At 47.8% G+C, this 16,805-nt stretch overlaps 6 protein-coding genes across 6 annotated transcripts; 1 reads left to right on the top strand and 5 right to left on the bottom strand.

Annotated features, from left to right (window-relative positions):
- Window positions 1-765: 765 nt before the first annotated feature.
- LY89DRAFT_688192 (uncharacterized protein) lies at window positions 766-3,927 on the bottom strand. The gene is made up of 3 exons (XM_018215656.1): window positions 3,473-3,927; window positions 3,008-3,390; window positions 766-2,960 (listed from the first exon to the last, which is right to left on the bottom strand). The coding sequence occupies exons 1-3, from the start codon at window positions 3,865-3,867 to the stop codon at window positions 877-879; spliced, it is 2,862 nt and encodes a 953-aa protein (XP_018066873.1). The 5' UTR covers window positions 3,868-3,927; the 3' UTR covers window positions 766-876.
- Window positions 3,928-4,387: 460 nt separating this feature from the next.
- LY89DRAFT_699767 (DUF21-domain-containing protein) lies at window positions 4,388-6,735 on the bottom strand (the record flags this gene model as incomplete). Its single annotated transcript, XM_018217079.1, has 4 exons — window positions 4,388-5,417; window positions 5,466-6,138; window positions 6,186-6,412; window positions 6,470-6,735. The coding sequence occupies 4 exons, from the start codon at window positions 6,733-6,735 to the stop codon at window positions 4,388-4,390; spliced, it is 2,196 nt and encodes a 731-aa protein (XP_018066872.1).
- A 1,653-nt stretch (window positions 6,736-8,388) lies between these two features.
- Window positions 8,389-9,594, bottom strand: LY89DRAFT_722114 (uncharacterized protein). Its single transcript, XM_018218707.1, has one exon. It carries the CDS (start codon window positions 9,487-9,489, stop codon window positions 8,629-8,631), a length of 861 nt encoding a protein of 286 aa, XP_018066871.1. The 5' UTR covers window positions 9,490-9,594; the 3' UTR covers window positions 8,389-8,628.
- A 142-nt stretch (window positions 9,595-9,736) lies between these two features.
- Window positions 9,737-10,981, bottom strand: LY89DRAFT_688190 (uncharacterized protein). The gene is made up of 2 exons (XM_018215655.1): window positions 10,539-10,981; window positions 9,737-10,490 (listed from the first exon to the last, which is right to left on the bottom strand). The coding sequence occupies exons 1-2, from the start codon at window positions 10,679-10,681 to the stop codon at window positions 9,953-9,955; spliced, it is 681 nt and encodes a 226-aa protein (XP_018066870.1). The 5' UTR covers window positions 10,682-10,981; the 3' UTR covers window positions 9,737-9,952.
- Window positions 10,982-12,317: 1,336 nt separating this feature from the next.
- Window positions 12,318-13,574, top strand: LY89DRAFT_209263 (uncharacterized protein). The gene is made up of 3 exons (XM_018205851.1): window positions 12,318-12,342; window positions 12,480-12,727; window positions 12,782-13,574. The coding sequence occupies exons 2-3, from the start codon at window positions 12,670-12,672 to the stop codon at window positions 13,423-13,425; spliced, it is 702 nt and encodes a 233-aa protein (XP_018066869.1). The 5' UTR covers window positions 12,318-12,342; window positions 12,480-12,669; the 3' UTR covers window positions 13,426-13,574.
- A 970-nt stretch (window positions 13,575-14,544) lies between these two features.
- Window positions 14,545-16,408, bottom strand: LY89DRAFT_709683 (endo-1,4-beta-glucanase). Its single transcript, XM_018217777.1, has 7 exons — window positions 16,079-16,408; window positions 15,813-16,022; window positions 15,477-15,763; window positions 15,412-15,421; window positions 15,225-15,362; window positions 14,792-15,176; window positions 14,545-14,735 (listed from the first exon to the last, which is right to left on the bottom strand). Exons 1-7 carry the CDS (start codon window positions 16,149-16,151, stop codon window positions 14,591-14,593), a joined length of 1,248 nt encoding a protein of 415 aa, XP_018066868.1. The 5' UTR covers window positions 16,152-16,408; the 3' UTR covers window positions 14,545-14,590.
- Window positions 16,409-16,805: the final 397 nt, after the last annotated feature.

Here is a 16,805-nt window from a genome sequence, read left to right as displayed (position 1 = left end):
CTCAAAAGTCCCACGGGGCTTGGACATTTGTATATCTCCAATGCTAATTAGACCAATTGACATTAAAACGCACAAGCCTCTCCTCACATGTCGCACGTCTCCATTCGCATCACCAGCATCATCTGACGTTTTACCATCCGAAATGTTGGGATATGGAAAGAATTTGTCCAAACATCGCATCGCATGACGGTGTTCGTCTAATCGCAAGGCTGGAAATTCGGCTATTATTAGGTTTGGAGACTCGTTACAAGTTATGCCTCAAAGACACTGAATTATCATGATCATCGTACTGACCATAGATGATCGAGAGCTTTAAGTTCGACTTCCTTTCAAAATCCATGTGTAACAAGCAAGAGCAATAGCCATGCATACTCTTCCATCTCAGTCGTCGAAAGACCCAGTGGTGCTCAACATCTCAAGTCGATATGCTCACCGCACTTGCACATAGCCCTTTAACTCGAACAAGAAACCAAACACGACCACTTACAAGCCTGCCGAGTCCTCTCAATATCAGTGCTGAATAAGAAGGAAAAGAACGCTGACATCGTCCATCACCGCTTAACCCCTGAAAAGCACCGAGGCGGCACGCCAGAGAAAAATCCGCCGACGCGGTCAGCTAGCCCACTTGACGGCCGCTCAGAAACTAATCTTAGAGCAATCCTCTCTCTGTCACCGATTCTCTGAGCAGGAAGGTAGAAGTTTTGTTGCACATCGTCTACACGTGATGGTCATTGCTCGTGTGCTCAGTGGCTGTTTGAAGAAAAAGCTGCGCCGTCGTCGTTCCCATTGCTACCTATGCTACTATCTCCAAGGGTATCTATCTATTCATCCAAAGTAACACCGCGTTAATGCATCCTCATCCGTTTTGAGTCGAGATTATTTCTTCACGGTTTTGTTCTCACCGCTCCCCTCCCCGACCTCCAGGCTTGTATCGAGCCCTGCATCTAAGGCACTTGCGATATCTTCTCTGATTCGCATCGCCTTCATGTTCTTTTCCAGCTCCTGTCTCTTAGCCTCCAATTCAGCAGAAGCTCCACTAATACTCGCACTTCTATTCTGCTTAACTCCTCTGGCGTTCTGTCTGCCTTCCGCTTGCAGTCTAGCAGCAGCTTGTTGTTGAGCCTGTTGCTGGGCTTGTTTGACTGGTACCAACTCCTTGACAAAATCCTGAGCCTCCTTGCAGCCATCCATGAGAAACTTGATGACCAGCGTAGCGCGCTCTTTCAAGTACTCGTTATGGCCATCATAGACGCAGCAGTTGAGCAAAGGCATGATTCCATGGTGAGCCAGCAGCTGCTTTTGCACGATCGGGTTGCCGAGCTTGCTTTGCGGGACTGGATTAACAGCTCCTTCGCGTCGTGCATGGGTAGGTGCGATGAGTGAAGTCAGGATGATGAGAATTTGGATCTTGATTCCTGACCACGGGAACAGATGAGGTGTATCGTGCAGAGGCGGTGCGTTAGGCGATGCATGTGAACCAGTTTTACCATTGGAAGGATCAGCTGCTTGACCAGGACGTCGAGCTGGACCTGGCATGGGAGCCGGGACCAGTTGCTTTTTTGCCACTCCAGCTTCCAAGGCTTGGAGCAAAGCTACCATTTCATAGACTGTCTCCCACTCTATGAGGAGATGCCGCATTTCTGGGATCTCAGCAATCACCGAGATGAAGTCTAGGTACTGGGAAAGCCCGTCCTTAGCTCGTTCCATGTCCCATAAATCGACAGGAAAGTCGCTGTGATGCTTCTTTTTCTCCTTGATCTGAGTTTGTGCATCGATCAAAGCCAGACAATCTGGTACTACTCGACACCTAAAATAGTTGTAGAGAAAGTGAATCAGCTTAGCATCGCGGTTGTAGTCCTTGACATCGTCATATATTGGACTATCTTTGCGAGCACGGAACATGTAGTTGATCAGACGCAGGAGAACAGTCTGAGCCGGAGACACGATATCCTTGAGAATTCGGAGAGAATTCCAAGCGTACGGTAGTAGCGCATTGTGATGAAATGACTCGATGATTTGAGCAGTGATCTGGAAAATGAACTGTTGGTCTGTCTGTTCCCAGACTGCAATGAAGACCAACAATTCTCGAAGCAGATTTTTTCCGCAATCGAGTGCCAAGAACATCTTGCATCTTGTCTTTTGCAGGTTTTCGCCTGCTTGGGTAAGACCAGAGCCCATTGAGTCCACGATACAGGCTTTGACAGTCATGTGTAAAGCTTCAATCTGCTTTGTGTCCAAGATATTGGGTATCTCCGTCAATAATCCTCGTAACGGACCTTCGACATAAGAATCGTCATCTTCTTCCTCATCTTCCTCATCCTCTCCATTGTCGTCTTGAATCGATCGATCATCCATATCGTCAGGGACCACAATATCATTCTCAGGCTGGTGATCGTATTGCTCCTCTTGCTCATAATGGTCGTGATCTTGACTTCGAGGCATATATCGGTGCATGGCATTGTCTTTGCATGCTCTCGCGCGGGCCTCTGCACCCTCAACGGTCTCCATTGGCACGATCCAGCCATCGAAATTTGCGTCTCGGACTTTCTTCCACCAGATGTCTATCTCGTGAGAGACTCTTGCATAGAGTCTATCTTGCTCAAATTTTTTATCTGCAAGGTCTGGCTTCCACACAGGCGTAGACTCCTCCGCAATCTCAGGTATATCATCGAACTCGCTCTCAGGTAGCTGACCGGGGGTGTAACCAGTAGAGACCTCAGAAGTATAAGCATCGAGGAGCTTCGCAGCTGCAGGATCCTTCTTGTTGTGCCTCCTCAACCAGTTTCTAACTTCTTCGTGTACCTTCACAACATCCAGGTCGTCTGGAGGTAGCTCATGGATAGCGTCGTTTTTCAAATCATCGTCGAACAGCATCTCGAACCAAAAGGACATCTTGAATCGATCGTTTCCCATAGTCCAATTATGCGTATGCTGCAGGCACGTAACTAAGAGCTTCTTGTCTATTTCTGTCAGGACATTGCTCCACTAGGTGTTGTTGGAGACTCACAAAGCTCTGTGATCTCGTTCAACTTTCCCCTCCTTGCCTCATCTACCGTCTCCCCATCATAACCCTTGCTAGTGACATTGACACAGAGCACAATAAGCTTCTGCACTGCCTTGTCGAACTGTACTGCTGCGCAAAGCTCCTGTGCTGTTTCCTTGATTGCCAGCATGTTCCTACTAATCACTAGCAGGCTATTCAAATAATGTAGGTCCTCCCTCAGCGAGTCGTACGACGCCAGTATCAGATTAGCAGGATCGGGCACGTCTTGACTGGCACTCTCTGAAGGAGGAGATTGAGGTAACGATCGTTCGTCTAGAGAGCCGACTGCCAAGTTAAAGATCTTCTGCAGGTGCATCCAGATATCGACGTTCTTCGCAAGCTTTTCCCTAATGTAGCACAAGCATCAGTCCAGTCTCCCACGCTCAGAGCTCCAACAGAGCAATTGAGAAGAGAACAAGCAAGCCCTACCTAACCTCCGCTCTATTCAAGCTCAAATCCAACGTCTTCCCCACCATCTTCTTGACCTCCCCCATCGTCTTAACCAGATACGTCTTCTTCGGCCTCTCAAAATGCCCCTCTAACAGCACCAACGCAGCATTAAACACCCTCTCCTCCTCACTCTGATTATTCCTCCTCCGCTTCATCTTCTCTCTCTCATCAGCATCAACCACTACACCCGCCATACCGACGCCCAGTCCGTTCGAGTAAGGAGGTTTATAGTCGGGCAGGATGGATTCGCGGTTCGTGCGATAGGTGGACGAGGTTTCGTCCCACCAGGTCGCGAGAGGAGTTTTGCATTTGCTGCAGATGGTGGAAGGAGTACGGTTGGCGGGGAGGGGATGCCCGCACTCGATGCAATGCATGGTGTGAGTCAAGGTGAGGTTTGTTGGGAGGTCGTGGTTGCTGCTTTGTTTTGGTGTGGGAGATTTTTTGTTCGGGTGTGACGTCCACAGCACACTACCTCCGTACTAAGGGGCTGAGATAGCCTAGTCCAGGTTCTTGTCCGACCACTATTGGAACTTTTGATATACGAGTTCTCTTTCACACCTATGATTCGAATTATGTCCAGTGAAAATGTTTAGGGATTTAAGAAGCTGGGAAAAGATTGCTAAGTAATTTAACGGTAGCACTGGAGTCACGTGTCTATGAAGCTTCAGGAGCACCTGCAGCAGTCTGAAGTAGGTATTACATTGCATGTTTTGTTCTGCGGAAGAAAAAACGCATTACGCAGCTAGAGACTGCCATACAATCCATTCCAGTCGTCTCCTAGCCTCATCCCATTTCGTGCCAAACCCCATAGTAATGCATAATGTACAATAAGCCAGTTGATGCCGCAAAAAACGCTCCAAGCAGCAATCAAACTTTTTACAAGAACCATACCGTTTACTGGCCTGTTGATCCTTCCTCGGTCGTACTGTTGCCGTTGTTCTTCTTGCGGCGGACACGTCTCCGCTTCTTCTTCGATGTTTCTCCTCCAGCTTCGTGTTGCTCGTCATGGTCGTCTGGGGAGCTATCTGGACCAGGGTTTGATGGCCCTGACGTCGGTGAGCTCTCACCGCTGCCATCTCTTTCATCTCCTGATGTGCCATTTGCTTCTAGGACAACTTTTCGAACTCCGCCCGAGTCAATATGTGTTTCTGTGATACTTCCACTTCGAGCTGGACCCTTTTTTCTCGTTGATGGAGTACGTCCAAGCGAAACTAGGGAGCCGACAGTATCGCTACTCCTTGAACTGCCCTGACTTGGTTGTCTATCGAAAGCCCATGGTCGGGGGCTAGTCTTAACAGTCGGACTTTTCGAGGCTCCATCTGTGGTAATCATCTGCGATAGATTACTCATTCCATTTGGTCCGAACGATCCATAGCCCTGCTGAACAGCTTGGACGCCGTCCTTGGCATCCTGGCCTGCAGACTTGAGTAATCCGGCTCCTTCTCCACCTTGAGGCGCTGGATTGTCTTGATAGGGCTCTTCCACGATCGAGTCGGAGCGGATAGGTTTATTAGTCGAACTCTTGATCTTCACCGTGTTGTAGCGAGTCGTCTTTGGTCGGCTCGCCAGGTTAGACGGTCCGAGATGCTTCAGATGTTCTCGCATGTCATGGACATTACCTCGAACGGAAACAGTAGCATTTTCTCCACCGCTAGAGCTTCTTCGGAGAAAAGTTGCCTTCGGACTTGAGCCAAGAAGACCCATGCTGTCGGTTCTCGTCTCTGAAGTTCGGCTTCGACTTCTTATGATAAGGGGTTCTTCGCCCTCGGTAAGATCGATCAAGTGGTCTTCTGGCGCGTGAAGAGATGCGGCATCTGGATTAGTCACGAACTGGCCTCTTTGCACGCGTGCCTTCGGAGCCGGTGCCATACGTCGAATGGCTTTATGGACATCAATGTAGACATCAGATTCGTCAATAATTTCCCTATGAAACGTTAGGCCAAGCATTGGAGGTTTTGGTTGTTATACGTACTCGCCAATAAGCTCCTCAATCACGTCTTCCAGCGTCACTACACCAATAGCACCATAGTCTTCGCCTGGGAACTCAGAAACGAGTACCATATGAGACTTGCCTTCTTGGAAAAAGTTGACAATATCGAGGCAGCTTGTCTCAGGTCGGGTCTCAGGCAGAGTTGCTAATGCAAATTCGCTGACCTTTTTGCAATCCTCAGGATCATAGGTGATCAGAATCTTAACTAATAACATGCCAACAAAGTTGTGCTCGTTTCCAGGTTCGTAGATTGGTATGCGAGAGTATCCAGCGCTGAGGATGATGTTCATCGTGTGTTCGTCGAGCACAGTGTCTGCAGACATCGTGAAAACATCATCCATTGGCGTCATGATATCACCCACTGCCTTCTCCTTCAAATCGAGGACGGCGCTGATGATCGTAACTTCATCTTGGTTGAGACGTTCCGTAGGACTGGATCCCAAAGTCTTATGCAGTGTAACCAATGTCTTCAGCCCCGACTTCTTGTATACGGTTCCATGATCTTCACCGAGAAGCTTGTCGAGGAGTTTCGCTGTAGGCCATGCCACTGGAGCCATGAGCCACATGAGGCAGAGGACGCAAGGTGCCATGTAAGAGCCGATTGAAAGGCCATATCGGACGCAGATAGATTGAGGAATGACTTCTCCAAAGATAACTACAGAAGTTAGAATTTCTACAGTAGCGCTGGGGATCTATATATACCGATCAAAACAGTACTGCCCAGAACGGCGGGCCAGCCTCCACCTAGGGAACGATCGAGTACAATTGGGAGAGTTTCATTGACAATGACGTTGCTGAGAAGCAAGGTTACCAAGACCCAATGTTTTCCTTTCTTCAACAAGTTGAAGACCTTCTGAGCATGTTTTTGTTCCTTTCCTTCTCCTGATTGTGCAATAACTTGTAAATAGATACTGTCCTGTCCCATCAACCTGTTTGGAAATCTCGTCAGTGTCCATGTTTACCAAAAAGCTGAAAATCTTCCTTACGCGATGGTCAAGCCAGCAAATGCCCCTCCTAATAGAACCAGAGCCAATGCAACGCTCATGTACAACACCAAGCCTCCTCCCTCCGCCGGCTCTGGCTCCTCCAGCTTCAGCAGGTGAATGTATTTCTTCAATGGCGCGGCTGCCACATGTGTAATCTGTGCGAGAACGAGGAGAAGGATCTTGGTGATCCCATTGGAACCCGGTCGATGGGCATTGTAGCCATTCGAGCTCGACCGACCTACTGCGACCGCCGAATTTGAGTTCATCGCCGCACTGGAGCTTCGAGTTGACCGCTACAAAGACAGCAGTTCAATTGGCCGTGATTTACCGATCTGCCTGTCGAGCAGCTATCGATATCCGACTCGAGAAGGATGTTCCTGGACAGCCACGAGGGATGGCAGCAGAAGAAAGGCGACGTGCAAGCACGAGAGGCGACTTAACAGAGCTGCAATGATACTATGTCGAGGGATCGAACAGGGTCTTCACCTGGAGAGGTGGTTAGTGGCACCGTGTGGCCGTGTGTTGATGCTGTGTGTGCTGGGATTAATTAACCTTTAGACGAAAATGACGACGATTTGCTGCTTCCACACCTCAACTTGGTTAAAGAGCGGATAAGTTGTCAGCTGTTGTCGAGAACCTCGCTCGAATCAAAGCACACAACAAACAAACGAACACTTTCGAGAGACGACACGAACGTTCGTGAACAAAGAGGAAGAGGTCTTGTGTTATGAGAGATCTTGAGAAAGTATCAGGAAAAAGCAAGCCGATGTCTTTGGTTCAGCAGCACCTTCGTAAGCTGTGTCACCAAGATGCGAAGAGACAGTGTTCACAACGTCAATTATAGGGGTTAGGTTTCATTGCAGCCTTATCACAGCATTCTCTCGAGGGCCTATCCGCTGCTCTGTATCGAGTCCATACAGTCCTTTACCTCGGTGAAGGAGCTGAGGAAGCGCCGTTATCTTCGTTGAGCTACCTTGTATTACACACCACGAAGTACTAGATAGCTATGGCAGACGCGATGTAGTACACGGTCTTGCGCAGCTCTCGATTGGCAAGGTCTCCAGACGAATGTCCTGTGTTTAACATTCAACACGTGGCATCATCACGTGTTGCTCAATGTACCCAGACATGTTTTCTTCTTATTCCCATTCAGCCTTGCATTGAACACTCTTGGACCTTCCGTACAGAGTAATCTTACGACCAACCATTCAAGTCTTCCATTCAAGAGTGAGTATCTGTAATCTTAGTCTTAGATCTCCTTGCAGAAGCGCCTCCATGTCTTGAAGCAAAAATTCTTCTCATTGGCGACCGCCATTGTCTCCGTTATCAATCTGTTTAGTACCCACTCACTCGACCGAGCGGTATTGGCTGAGACAAGAGCTATCAAGATCTACGGGAAGGGCCGACAAACGCAAGCCGCTGAGAGCCTCATTAAACAAGTTTCATTGCGATCTCGGATCGGCATTCCGTCCAAGACATTTTGCAAAAGAACAATGCAACAATTGCCTATTTCCGAACGCCATGCATTTGCTGGTCTTTGATCATCAAGGTCAAACCTTACATATAAGAATTAATGATGAACACTTATGCCTTTAAATTCGAAGCTTCCAGTATTCTTTGAAGAGAGATCAGCAGATATTGAAGGCTGGCAACATTGTCATTTCATTTCCGCTTGAGTTTCAATGGGCAATCTTCATGTGACATCAAGTCGCTAAATTAAGTTCAGTTCTCTTGAATCCTTTGTCTTCGGGGGCACCCGGTCTGAGACCAAGGATTCAAAGCCCGATCTCATGATTCCCGTTGCTGCATTGTCGTTGGGTGCTCCCTTCACCGATGAACCGATGATTTGTAACATGTGATATCTGTGCAGTTAATTTTGTGCATATGCATGCAAGGACGAATGCACATAAGTCCGATCTGCTTCACTGGTAGCCATGAAGAATTGATGGCCTCTTCGCTACTCGACCCCCAATGAAAATTGTCCCATGTGATCACACGATCCTCAAGTGACTCGAATTCCATCTATTGTTCAGTTTTACAGCGATATGATTCAGCCGTTTTATGTTTGCTGCATAATTTGGCTTTAAATCAACCAGGCTACACTGGCATTTTATTTTGATGGCTTTCCTATTCGAGGCATCCACTCAAGACTCTTGCCCTCATTTTGCGCCGTGGGCTAGGACGTGTGCCACCCAAGGAGGGACCACACTCTGGGCTTTACTTCCCCCAACTTCTCCATCATCGTACCTATCTCCTTTATCCTCCCTCTTTGGCCTTCCCTTCTCCTCCGCCGATGGCTCCTCCACGCCCTCTCCTTTCTCACCAACAGGTGGCACAAATAACTCCAATTGATATCTCGTCCCAGTAAAAGCACTTTGCCCAATCGGGATCCAATCCACGACAAACAATACATCATCAGGGACTCCAAGCACACGACCCATCAAGCCAATGTCATCTAACAACGGACTTTTGATTTTTCCGCCCACATAGTCCCCCACGAAGGTGACGGCGGTCCAAGGGCTTTCATGACTTGTCATGAGACGTGCTGGTGCATTTCGGGTGTTGACTGAAAGTCGCATGGTGAGGAAGCAGTTCATATCATTGGCTCCCGTCATGCCTGGTATGATGTTCGAACCGTTCCCCAAGTTCACCAAGTACCGTTTCGCGCTCGCGTAGACATCGGGTTGGTCCGCACAAAACCAGGTTGAGAGTGAGGTAACAGTGCTTCGTAAGGCCGGGATGAGTTGCTGGTATGCGGCCCAGTGTGGACTTCCCGGGTGGAACAGAGCGGTGTGTTGGCATAGGGGGATAATGATTGTTCCCCTGGGTGTTGGTGGATGGTTGCCGTGTTGGGCATTTGGGAAGGGGTAGAGAGGAATGTTTTGCGTGAGGAAGTGGGTGATGTGGAGGCGGAGTTCGTTTGATATCATGTCCAGCGAAAAGCTGGGCGTTCCGCGGAAGAACTCGCTGAGCATGCGGTGTGTGTAGAGGAAGGTATCTGGGACCCGGAAACTCCTCATTTTGAAGGAGTGGTGGTGGTGGCGGTGGTGTTGGGATGGAGAGAAATGTAATTGGAGATTCAAGAGATATTATATTAGATCCAGAAGACCAAGATAAAGTGGAATAAAAATGTTCTAATTAAAGCTTTTGTCATTTTCCTTAGAGGTGTTAAAGCGAACTTCAAAAGGCATCACTTACCCTGAAAAGCGACAGTTTACTTGCTCTTGAAAGAGGCATTCAGAAATCTACAGAAATCAGGGAAATGCCAGGAGTGCAAGACAATTGTTGAATGAAGAAACCAAAGAAATTAAAACTGTAGATTGAATCAATCGTCTTGCTCAACGCTTTAACCCTGATATTTTTAATCTTTTGGTAGCTTCATCGTGCCATTTCCAGTAAACATCTCGATATTCTTCTCCATTCCCTAGCTTCACTATTGGATAAATTGATTCCAGGACGGAGCATCTTTCAGCAATCCACATCTCAAACGACAATCTCTGCATAACCTTCAGCCCAAGCCCCATTCGGTTGCGAATCCACAACAATAGTCTCCTCACAATCATCCATTTCATCCGATTCATCCTGAGACTCCAGCACTAGCTCCCTAACCTCCTCTTTCACAACACTCTTACTCTCCTCACTCGAAACCGAAGACCTATGCGTCCTCGAGATACAAGGCGGTAGAACGGCCAACCAGACTTCATCCCTCAACACAGCCGTTGGCGGCATCGCAACATTCTTCTGCAACTCTCCTACCGTCTCTCGACTCAGCCTATGTTCTTCCTGAAGATGCTTTCGCCAATGATCTTTTCGCTTGAAGCCATTGCCCCAATCATCACTACCTAAAATCTCACCGTTGCTCAAGGGACCCATTGAATCTCGACACTTCTCATACGGACAGAAATACTTGATTGTGAGCTTGTGTCTGCTGTTGAAGTGGCGCTCGCGGTCTTTGGGTGACGGGAAACCACGAGTACAGTGACTGCATTTGAACGCACGTCCGTGGTTCTTCTCGTGTCGGCTAGGCGGATGTTAGTGATGGAAGTGAGAAATGGATGTTGGTACATACCGAAGATCGCATTGACGAATGAACTTTTTGTTGCATACTTTGTTGCTGGTGGTAAAAGTGCAAGTGTACGAGAACGCCGCAGATGAGTGAGCTGTTGGGAAAGATTTCGCCCAGCGAACGTTGAGAGGCTTGGTGGGAGCCATTATGTATACGAGTCGAGATTTCTTGCTTGTAGCTTAAGGTGCAGGTTGCTGCAAGATATCCCAAAGTTCCAAGATCTTCTTAAAACAGATCTGTCCTTCTTTAAATTCCAACAAATACTTCACAACAAACATGAACACAATGAGGGGTAACATCCACAACCCAACAAACGCCCAGAATATAACAGGGCATGACAGGGGAGCCTAATTTCGGAGAGGGCGTTTAGCTCCATGTTAGGTTACACATCATGCAAGAGACGTGGGCGAAGCGAGGCCGAGGCCGTCACCCATTATAAAGTCATGCCCTTCCTTCCCTCGTCTTCCTTTTCTCTCTTTTTTTTTGCATTTTCTTCTCCTGAATCGCCCGTACTCGGCATCTTTGTCGCTTCAAGTTTCAAGCCTCATGTGTCTTGTTCGGATCTCATTCGTTGTTGGTATCATGCAGTTGCCCGGAATTCGCGCCCTCGCTTATGCGGGTCAGGGGTTCTGTAGGCAGCCTCGAGCTCCGCCTCAAGCCATGACGACCCTCCAACTTTTAGTAATGTTGGAGACTCTTGCACTGTGTACACATACATATGGGCTTGTTAGATATACATGTAGTAAGGAAGCGGGTGCACTTTAGCGCCATTCTTCTACATGGAAGTCACTCGAATAAAATATATTAAGCCTTGCTTTGGTAAAAGACTATGCCCAAAAGTACCTAGGTAGATGACACTGACTGATATCGTGAGAATATGATCTCATGTTACGATGGATACAGTAAGTGGCAACTTTGGATCTTGGCCACAATTCAAGTATCTGATCTAATGATAGAATAACTGTCAAAAAAATTCTTCAGGTGGGGATCCAGATTGTCTAAAAAGAACAGCACATAAAGATGCTTGTTCTTCTGTTTGCGATTGTGATCGCTAGTTTTAGATATCCAAGGCTACATCAGGGTTTCCGGCCTTGCCAACCTCAGCTCCCATAGTTCCAACATAAAACTGCCTTCGGTATATCACACGTCTCTCTTAAGTTCTCTCTTGTAACCCTTGCATAATAGTCTATAAACGACTCTGTAGTGAGAAACTTTGAGGTTTTAGAGCTCATGAGATTTTGTCTATTTGTAGCATCACAAAGTCATGTACTAGAGTAGAATCAACATTTATGATCAAGCAGGTAATATTCAGCCGTCTGTATATCTCAGTAGGGACCTAATGACAAGGTCACTTGAAGGTTGACCAGTAAACGTCTTCACTGAAGGAAAGGTTCAAGAGGTAGCTCTCGCTTTGTTTACATTGTGCGGCCGCAAAAATAGGGGTCCATAGCACCTGATCCACTTAATCTCATAGCGTTACACTCTCACCTTCGAAGTCCTAAAACTCGCGTTACGCGTTCAAGGGCGAATCGAAGGCCGGGATATCTTCAACCTCTAACCCAGACTCGCTACGAGAACGCGGTACCAAATTCACGCAACAGTTGAACACCAGCGACACGCTTCTACCTTTCGATACATCGCCGAACATGTCGTCCTCAAAGTCGACCCAGGCAGCACCATTCTTGATGAACAAAATGACCAGAGAGGATGGAAGCAAAAGCGTCAAGGCATTCCTGGAAAGAATTGTGCATGGTGGCCAGGTAGAAGGATTTGTCTTGGTCAAGAAAGTCTACGTTCTTGGGCTTACGTGAGTAAATCGTCAAATCTGCACCAACTCGGTTTCCATCCCCTCCTGCCTGCTCCCTCTCTTCTGAAGCTTCCATATCTCAGTTCTTCTTGCACAAGTGGTCACCTCTGATGTTAACAAAAAAGTCTCGCTCATAGTCTTCCGACGCCAGAACTCGAGGCGAAAACCGCAGATGGCGAACTCAAAGTTTATGAATGTCAGGCATCGACAGCGCACCCTGGTGTATACACCATTGCTTCGAAGGAACTCGATGACGGTCGTTGTTGGGTTGAAAATGCCGAATGCATTGCCAAAACCCTCAGCGATGACACTAGAGAAAAATCGGGGATGCCGAAGATCTTGACTAGCGAGAACCTTTTTGGTTCCTCTGCTCCAGACATTTCAGGCACGTACCGTTAAGTTATTGGAATGTAGACTTCCGGCTAACAAGTGACAACAGCTGGAAAACACGGAGTTCGAGAACTCTTGAGGATCGCCAAATTCCCTATGAAGTTCAGAGACGACCACCTTCAGAGTTTAATAGCAGGACTCAAACAGCACAAGAAGAGCCACCTAACACCCCAGACATTAGATATAGCGACAACCTTTGCGCCTATCGTGGCTCATATATCGATCGCAGGTCTCATGACAGCGTACTACCATCATGGCGGAGCTGATAGGGTTTGGTATATCGTTCGGCCTTCCCACAAGAGGCTCTTTGAAACGCACTTCAAGGAGCTCTTTGCTGATAGAATTGGGCGATACACATGTTCCCAGTTTGTCAGCCATGTGTCGCTGTGGCTCGATCTCCATGTTTCGCAACTTGGACCTTTGGGAATTCGCTGTGCAGAAGTTCACCAAGGCCCTGGACAAGTGCTCTTCGTTCTTCCAGACTCCTATGTATGGGGATACAGCCGGGGTTACAACATCGTCGAACGCAGACTGCTTGCTCCTCCAGGTTGGACTTCTACTCCTGAGCACTACAAACCTTGTTTTGATGGGGAGATTCTCTGTCGTGGTGATCCGTGTAGAAACAAATATGTCAAAGCAGGCAATGCTCCTGAACCGGAAGTGAAGGGCCAAGTTGATGACGGCAGCATATGAACCGATGGCATTCAAGAGAGTTTGGGCAACGAACTTAAGAATGGCTCGAACCTGAAAGAAACGCATGAGGTGGCTGATGTCAAAGAGGGTTTGGAGGGGTCGGCTTTTGAGTCTGGCTTGATGATCGACGCCGTATCCAAGTCAGACGATGCAATTACCAAGTCTGGTGATGCACATAAAGTAATTGGTGCCAAGAGGATACGACCTGCCAGCCCCTCTTCCTCTGCCAAGGTCCTTAATCTCGCCGAAGAAGACTCCTCACCAGAAACAGAAACGAGCCCAAGCAAGAAGCAGAAGTCATCGTCCGGCAAGTCTACGGTGGACCAAGAAAGCTCTGAAAACGCAGAGGCACGCGCAGCACGTTTTGAGCGAATGTATAATGAGATGAGAAGAATGTACGATGAGATGAGAGGAAAGTATGAGGCTGTTTGCGAGGAACGGGATGCGGGCGAAGCGGAGATCAAGAGATTGAAGGAAAGACTCTTGGATCGGGAAGATTAAGTGTACGGATACGAAAAGAACTTGGGAACGAGTGGCAGCAGACTGGAACATGTTAGGGGTATTGCAGAAGTCTCTATGAGACTCGTTTGTGATGGATAAAGAAAGAGTACTTGGAGGCAGTGAAGTTCTCGGAGGTTGTTAAGTAGATGCATATTATACCATAGTCGTGGTTGTGTAAATGAATACAACTGTTGCACACTTTCCTTTCATTGTCATATCAGGCTTAAGAATGCTGCCTCTGTACAAAATGTTTCTATACAGAGATAAGAAAAAGGTACTAGCGCCAAATTACGGATAAGAAAAAAGTACTAGCGCTCGATATGCAACAAAAGATTTTTGTATAAGAGATAAGAAAAAGGTACTAGCTCCAAATTATTGGTAAGAAAAAAGTACTAGCGCTCGACGTGCAACAAAAGATTTTTGTATAAAAGTTAAGAAAAAGGTACTAGCGCCAAATTACTGATAAGAAAATCTGTCTAGCGCGCGATGTGCAACAAGACCTCAAAGGCAAGGACTTCTCACCTTCAGACATCTTGACCTACATCATCAAATTCGTCTTGACACAAAGCACAAGTATTTTCATCTTCCTTCAAAGCTTCGGAGACCAGGTCTGATTCAACAATCATTTTACGTATAAGCTGACAATATCTCCAGCTAGCTCCCATCACCTAGCAATACAAGCCTTAACCAAAGACTGATCCGTCCAAACCCCATTACTCTCCGTGGGCGTTTCCGTCAACGCATACGTCGTGGCCGAGAAGCTCCCCGCCGCCCACCCAACATAGCCCAGATACACATTCGAATTCGCACTATATATCATTAGCCCTTCCTCTCCATCTCCTTCCTCCAGGTCAAGAACACTCACTTCAAAAACGCAATCTCCTGACACAAATAAGTAGCACAATTACTCGTATTCGGGCCCCCGGTCTCAGACAACAACGCCTGTCTCCCCACGCTATTCAGCCAATCGGCCAACGGCTGGAACGCGTCGGCGATGTTGTTTGTTACGCAGTCGGCGCCGCTGCCGCTGTTGTCCGAGTCGAGATACTTATGCACGTCGAAGATCAGGTTGGTGGTTGAGCCGTCCGGGTTCGTGACGCCGACCAGAGCGGCGGCGGAACCGTCGTTGATGAATGCTCCTGCGGAGGTGTATTGGGTACCGGGGAGGAGGATCATTTGCGATGTTGCGCCGGCTTGCCGGATGGCTGTTACGGCTGCTTGGACGGAGGTGGCCCAGGTTGTGATGGTTACTGAGGGGTGTTAGTGGTTGTTTTGAAAGGAAAGGGGGTGGAACTTGCAGTCGTGAGGTTCATTCATGACGCCGAAGAGGATCTTGGATTCGCTAGCGTAGTAGGTGGCGAGTTGGCTCCATAAGTTGGCAAACTGGTCGTTTGTTGGTCCACCTTGACCGATGATACCTCCATCCCATCGTGCATCTATGAACTACAGTTAGTGGCTAATCAATGATCACTTCGCTTCTCTTACAGTTGTGGATCTAAGTATCGGTTAGCAATCGGATCAAATCGTCTTGGACGACATTGTGAACTTACATCAATAATACAATAAGCACCAGTACTCAAGCAAGCTTGAACCAAAGTGTTGTATTGTGCCAAGTTCGCAGGATTCAAAGTTCCACCAAGCACGCCGTTGACCAGAAATTGCCAACCAACAGGTAAGCGGAAAAGGTTCAAATTATCGTCTTTGACAAAATGGCTCATCTGGCCAGGACCGTCAGGATAGCTGCCACCGATGGCAGGATATGGGCCATTGGTTCCTGTAATTACACAAGTTCCATCGGTGCCACAGCCGAAATCGAACCCAGCGATGTTCACACCAGCTAGAGACGAGGTAAGCGAGAGTCTTTCCAATAGGCATGAAAATCTTACCAAATTGGACCTTGCCCGAGGAAGAGCTAGTTGGCGATGCCACTCCTGAACTCGTGGAAGAGACGACCTTAATTGTGGAGGTAGCAAGTGTAGTGGCTGATGAGCCACCTGATCCCGTACCAGGCAGGCATTGAGAGTAATAAGAGTTCGAAAATGTACATGTGTAACCCGAAACACACGACGTTGAGCCAGTCCATCCAGTGCCTCCGCCTACATTGGATCAGCTTCTTGTTCGGCATGCTCTTCCTACGTTGGAATCATCTCACATTGAGCATAAGCGGCTCCCTGGGCAGACACAGTGCCAGCAAACAATACAGACAATGCAGAAGTGGTCTTCATGATGGAAAGGAAAATCTTGAAAATATGTACAAGAAAGTATAGAGAAAAGATAGACAACGTGAATGAAAAGGATCTCAAAGCACGACTGTAGCTATATACATACCCACACGCCAGAGCCTACATAGTGGCTAGCTACTGTAAAGAAGATTGACATCAGTCCTTAATATTCTCGTGACAAGAGCTGGCAGATGACCCTACACAATTAATCACGGGCCGCAGGACCGCCGCAATCATCACTACCTGCTAGCAGAGAAATATGGCATGGTAGGTAGTGTACCCCACCATCTAGGAGCTACCTCGGCCAGGCATGTACTCGCAATAAACGGAGCAAGGATCTCCCAAGCCATCCAATTCCCCAGAAACAAGACTAAGGATGCGCTGTTCCTGGCCAGCAAACATGGCATTCAATGCCGTGACTCCGACTTGCAGCACTGATTGGGGGAAGATCTGGGGTATTGCATAGACAAGGGGGAGTGGTAGGCGAAATCGGGAGCAACCGATCTTAAAGGAGGGGCGGACAACTTTAATATATTCTCGGAGACAGACTTCCGGGATATATAAACGGACAAAAGAAATTTCGTTCCGTGGTATGGGGTATTTATCCAAAACGAAAGCCGACGAGGGAAGCGTGATGTGACCGTTGAAGGGGATAGA

Source organism: Mollisia scopiformis, assembly GCF_001500285.1.
Source record: "Mollisia scopiformis unplaced genomic scaffold LY89scaffold_21, whole genome shotgun sequence".
NCBI classification, from domain to species: domain Eukaryota; kingdom Fungi; phylum Ascomycota; class Leotiomycetes; order Helotiales; family Mollisiaceae; genus Mollisia; species Mollisia scopiformis.
Note: the sequence above shows the minus strand (reverse complement) of the source record. Positions and strands in the feature narration are given on the sequence as shown.

What these genes read in the sequence shown, in the direction of transcription:
- LY89DRAFT_688192 (XM_018215656.1), bottom strand. Translation starts at nt 3,867, where the DNA reads ATGCATTGCATCGAGTGCGGGCATCCCCTCCCCGCCAACCGTACTCCT. An exon ending in TTGAATAGAGCGGAGGTTAG is followed by an intron (nt 3,391 to 3,472) that starts GTAGGGCTTGCT and finishes GTGCTACATTAG; the next exon opens with GGAAAAGCTTGCGAAGAACG. An exon ending in GAACGAGATCACAGAGCTTT is followed by an intron (nt 2,961 to 3,007) that starts GTGAGTCTCCAA and finishes TGACAGAAATAG; the next exon opens with ACAAGAAGCTCTTAGTTACG.
- LY89DRAFT_722114 (XM_018218707.1), bottom strand. Translation starts at nt 9,489, where the DNA reads ATGAGGAGTTTCCGGGTCCCAGATACCTTCCTCTACACACACCGCATG.
- LY89DRAFT_688190 (XM_018215655.1), bottom strand. Translation starts at nt 10,681, where the DNA reads ATGGCTCCCACCAAGCCTCTCAACGTTCGCTGGGCGAAATCTTTCCCA. An exon ending in ATTCGTCAATGCGATCTTCG is followed by an intron (nt 10,491 to 10,538) that starts GTATGTACCAAC and finishes ACATCCGCCTAG; the next exon opens with CCGACACGAGAAGAACCACG.
- LY89DRAFT_209263 (XM_018205851.1), top strand. Translation starts at nt 12,670, where the DNA reads ATGCCGAAGATCTTGACTAGCGAGAACCTTTTTGGTTCCTCTGCTCCA. An exon ending in CTCTGCTCCAGACATTTCAG is followed by an intron (nt 12,728 to 12,781) that starts GCACGTACCGTT and finishes AAGTGACAACAG; the next exon opens with CTGGAAAACACGGAGTTCGA.
- LY89DRAFT_709683 (XM_018217777.1), bottom strand. Translation starts at nt 16,151, where the DNA reads ATGAAGACCACTTCTGCATTGTCTGTATTGTTTGCTGGCACTGTGTCT. An exon ending in CTCGGGCAAGGTCCAATTTG is followed by an intron (nt 15,764 to 15,812) that starts GTAAGATTTTCA and finishes CCTCGTCTCTAG; the next exon opens with CTGGTGTGAACATCGCTGGG. An exon ending in CAGGAGATTGCGTTTTTGAA is followed by an intron (nt 14,736 to 14,791) that starts GTGAGTGTTCTT and finishes AATGATATATAG; the next exon opens with TGCGAATTCGAATGTGTATC.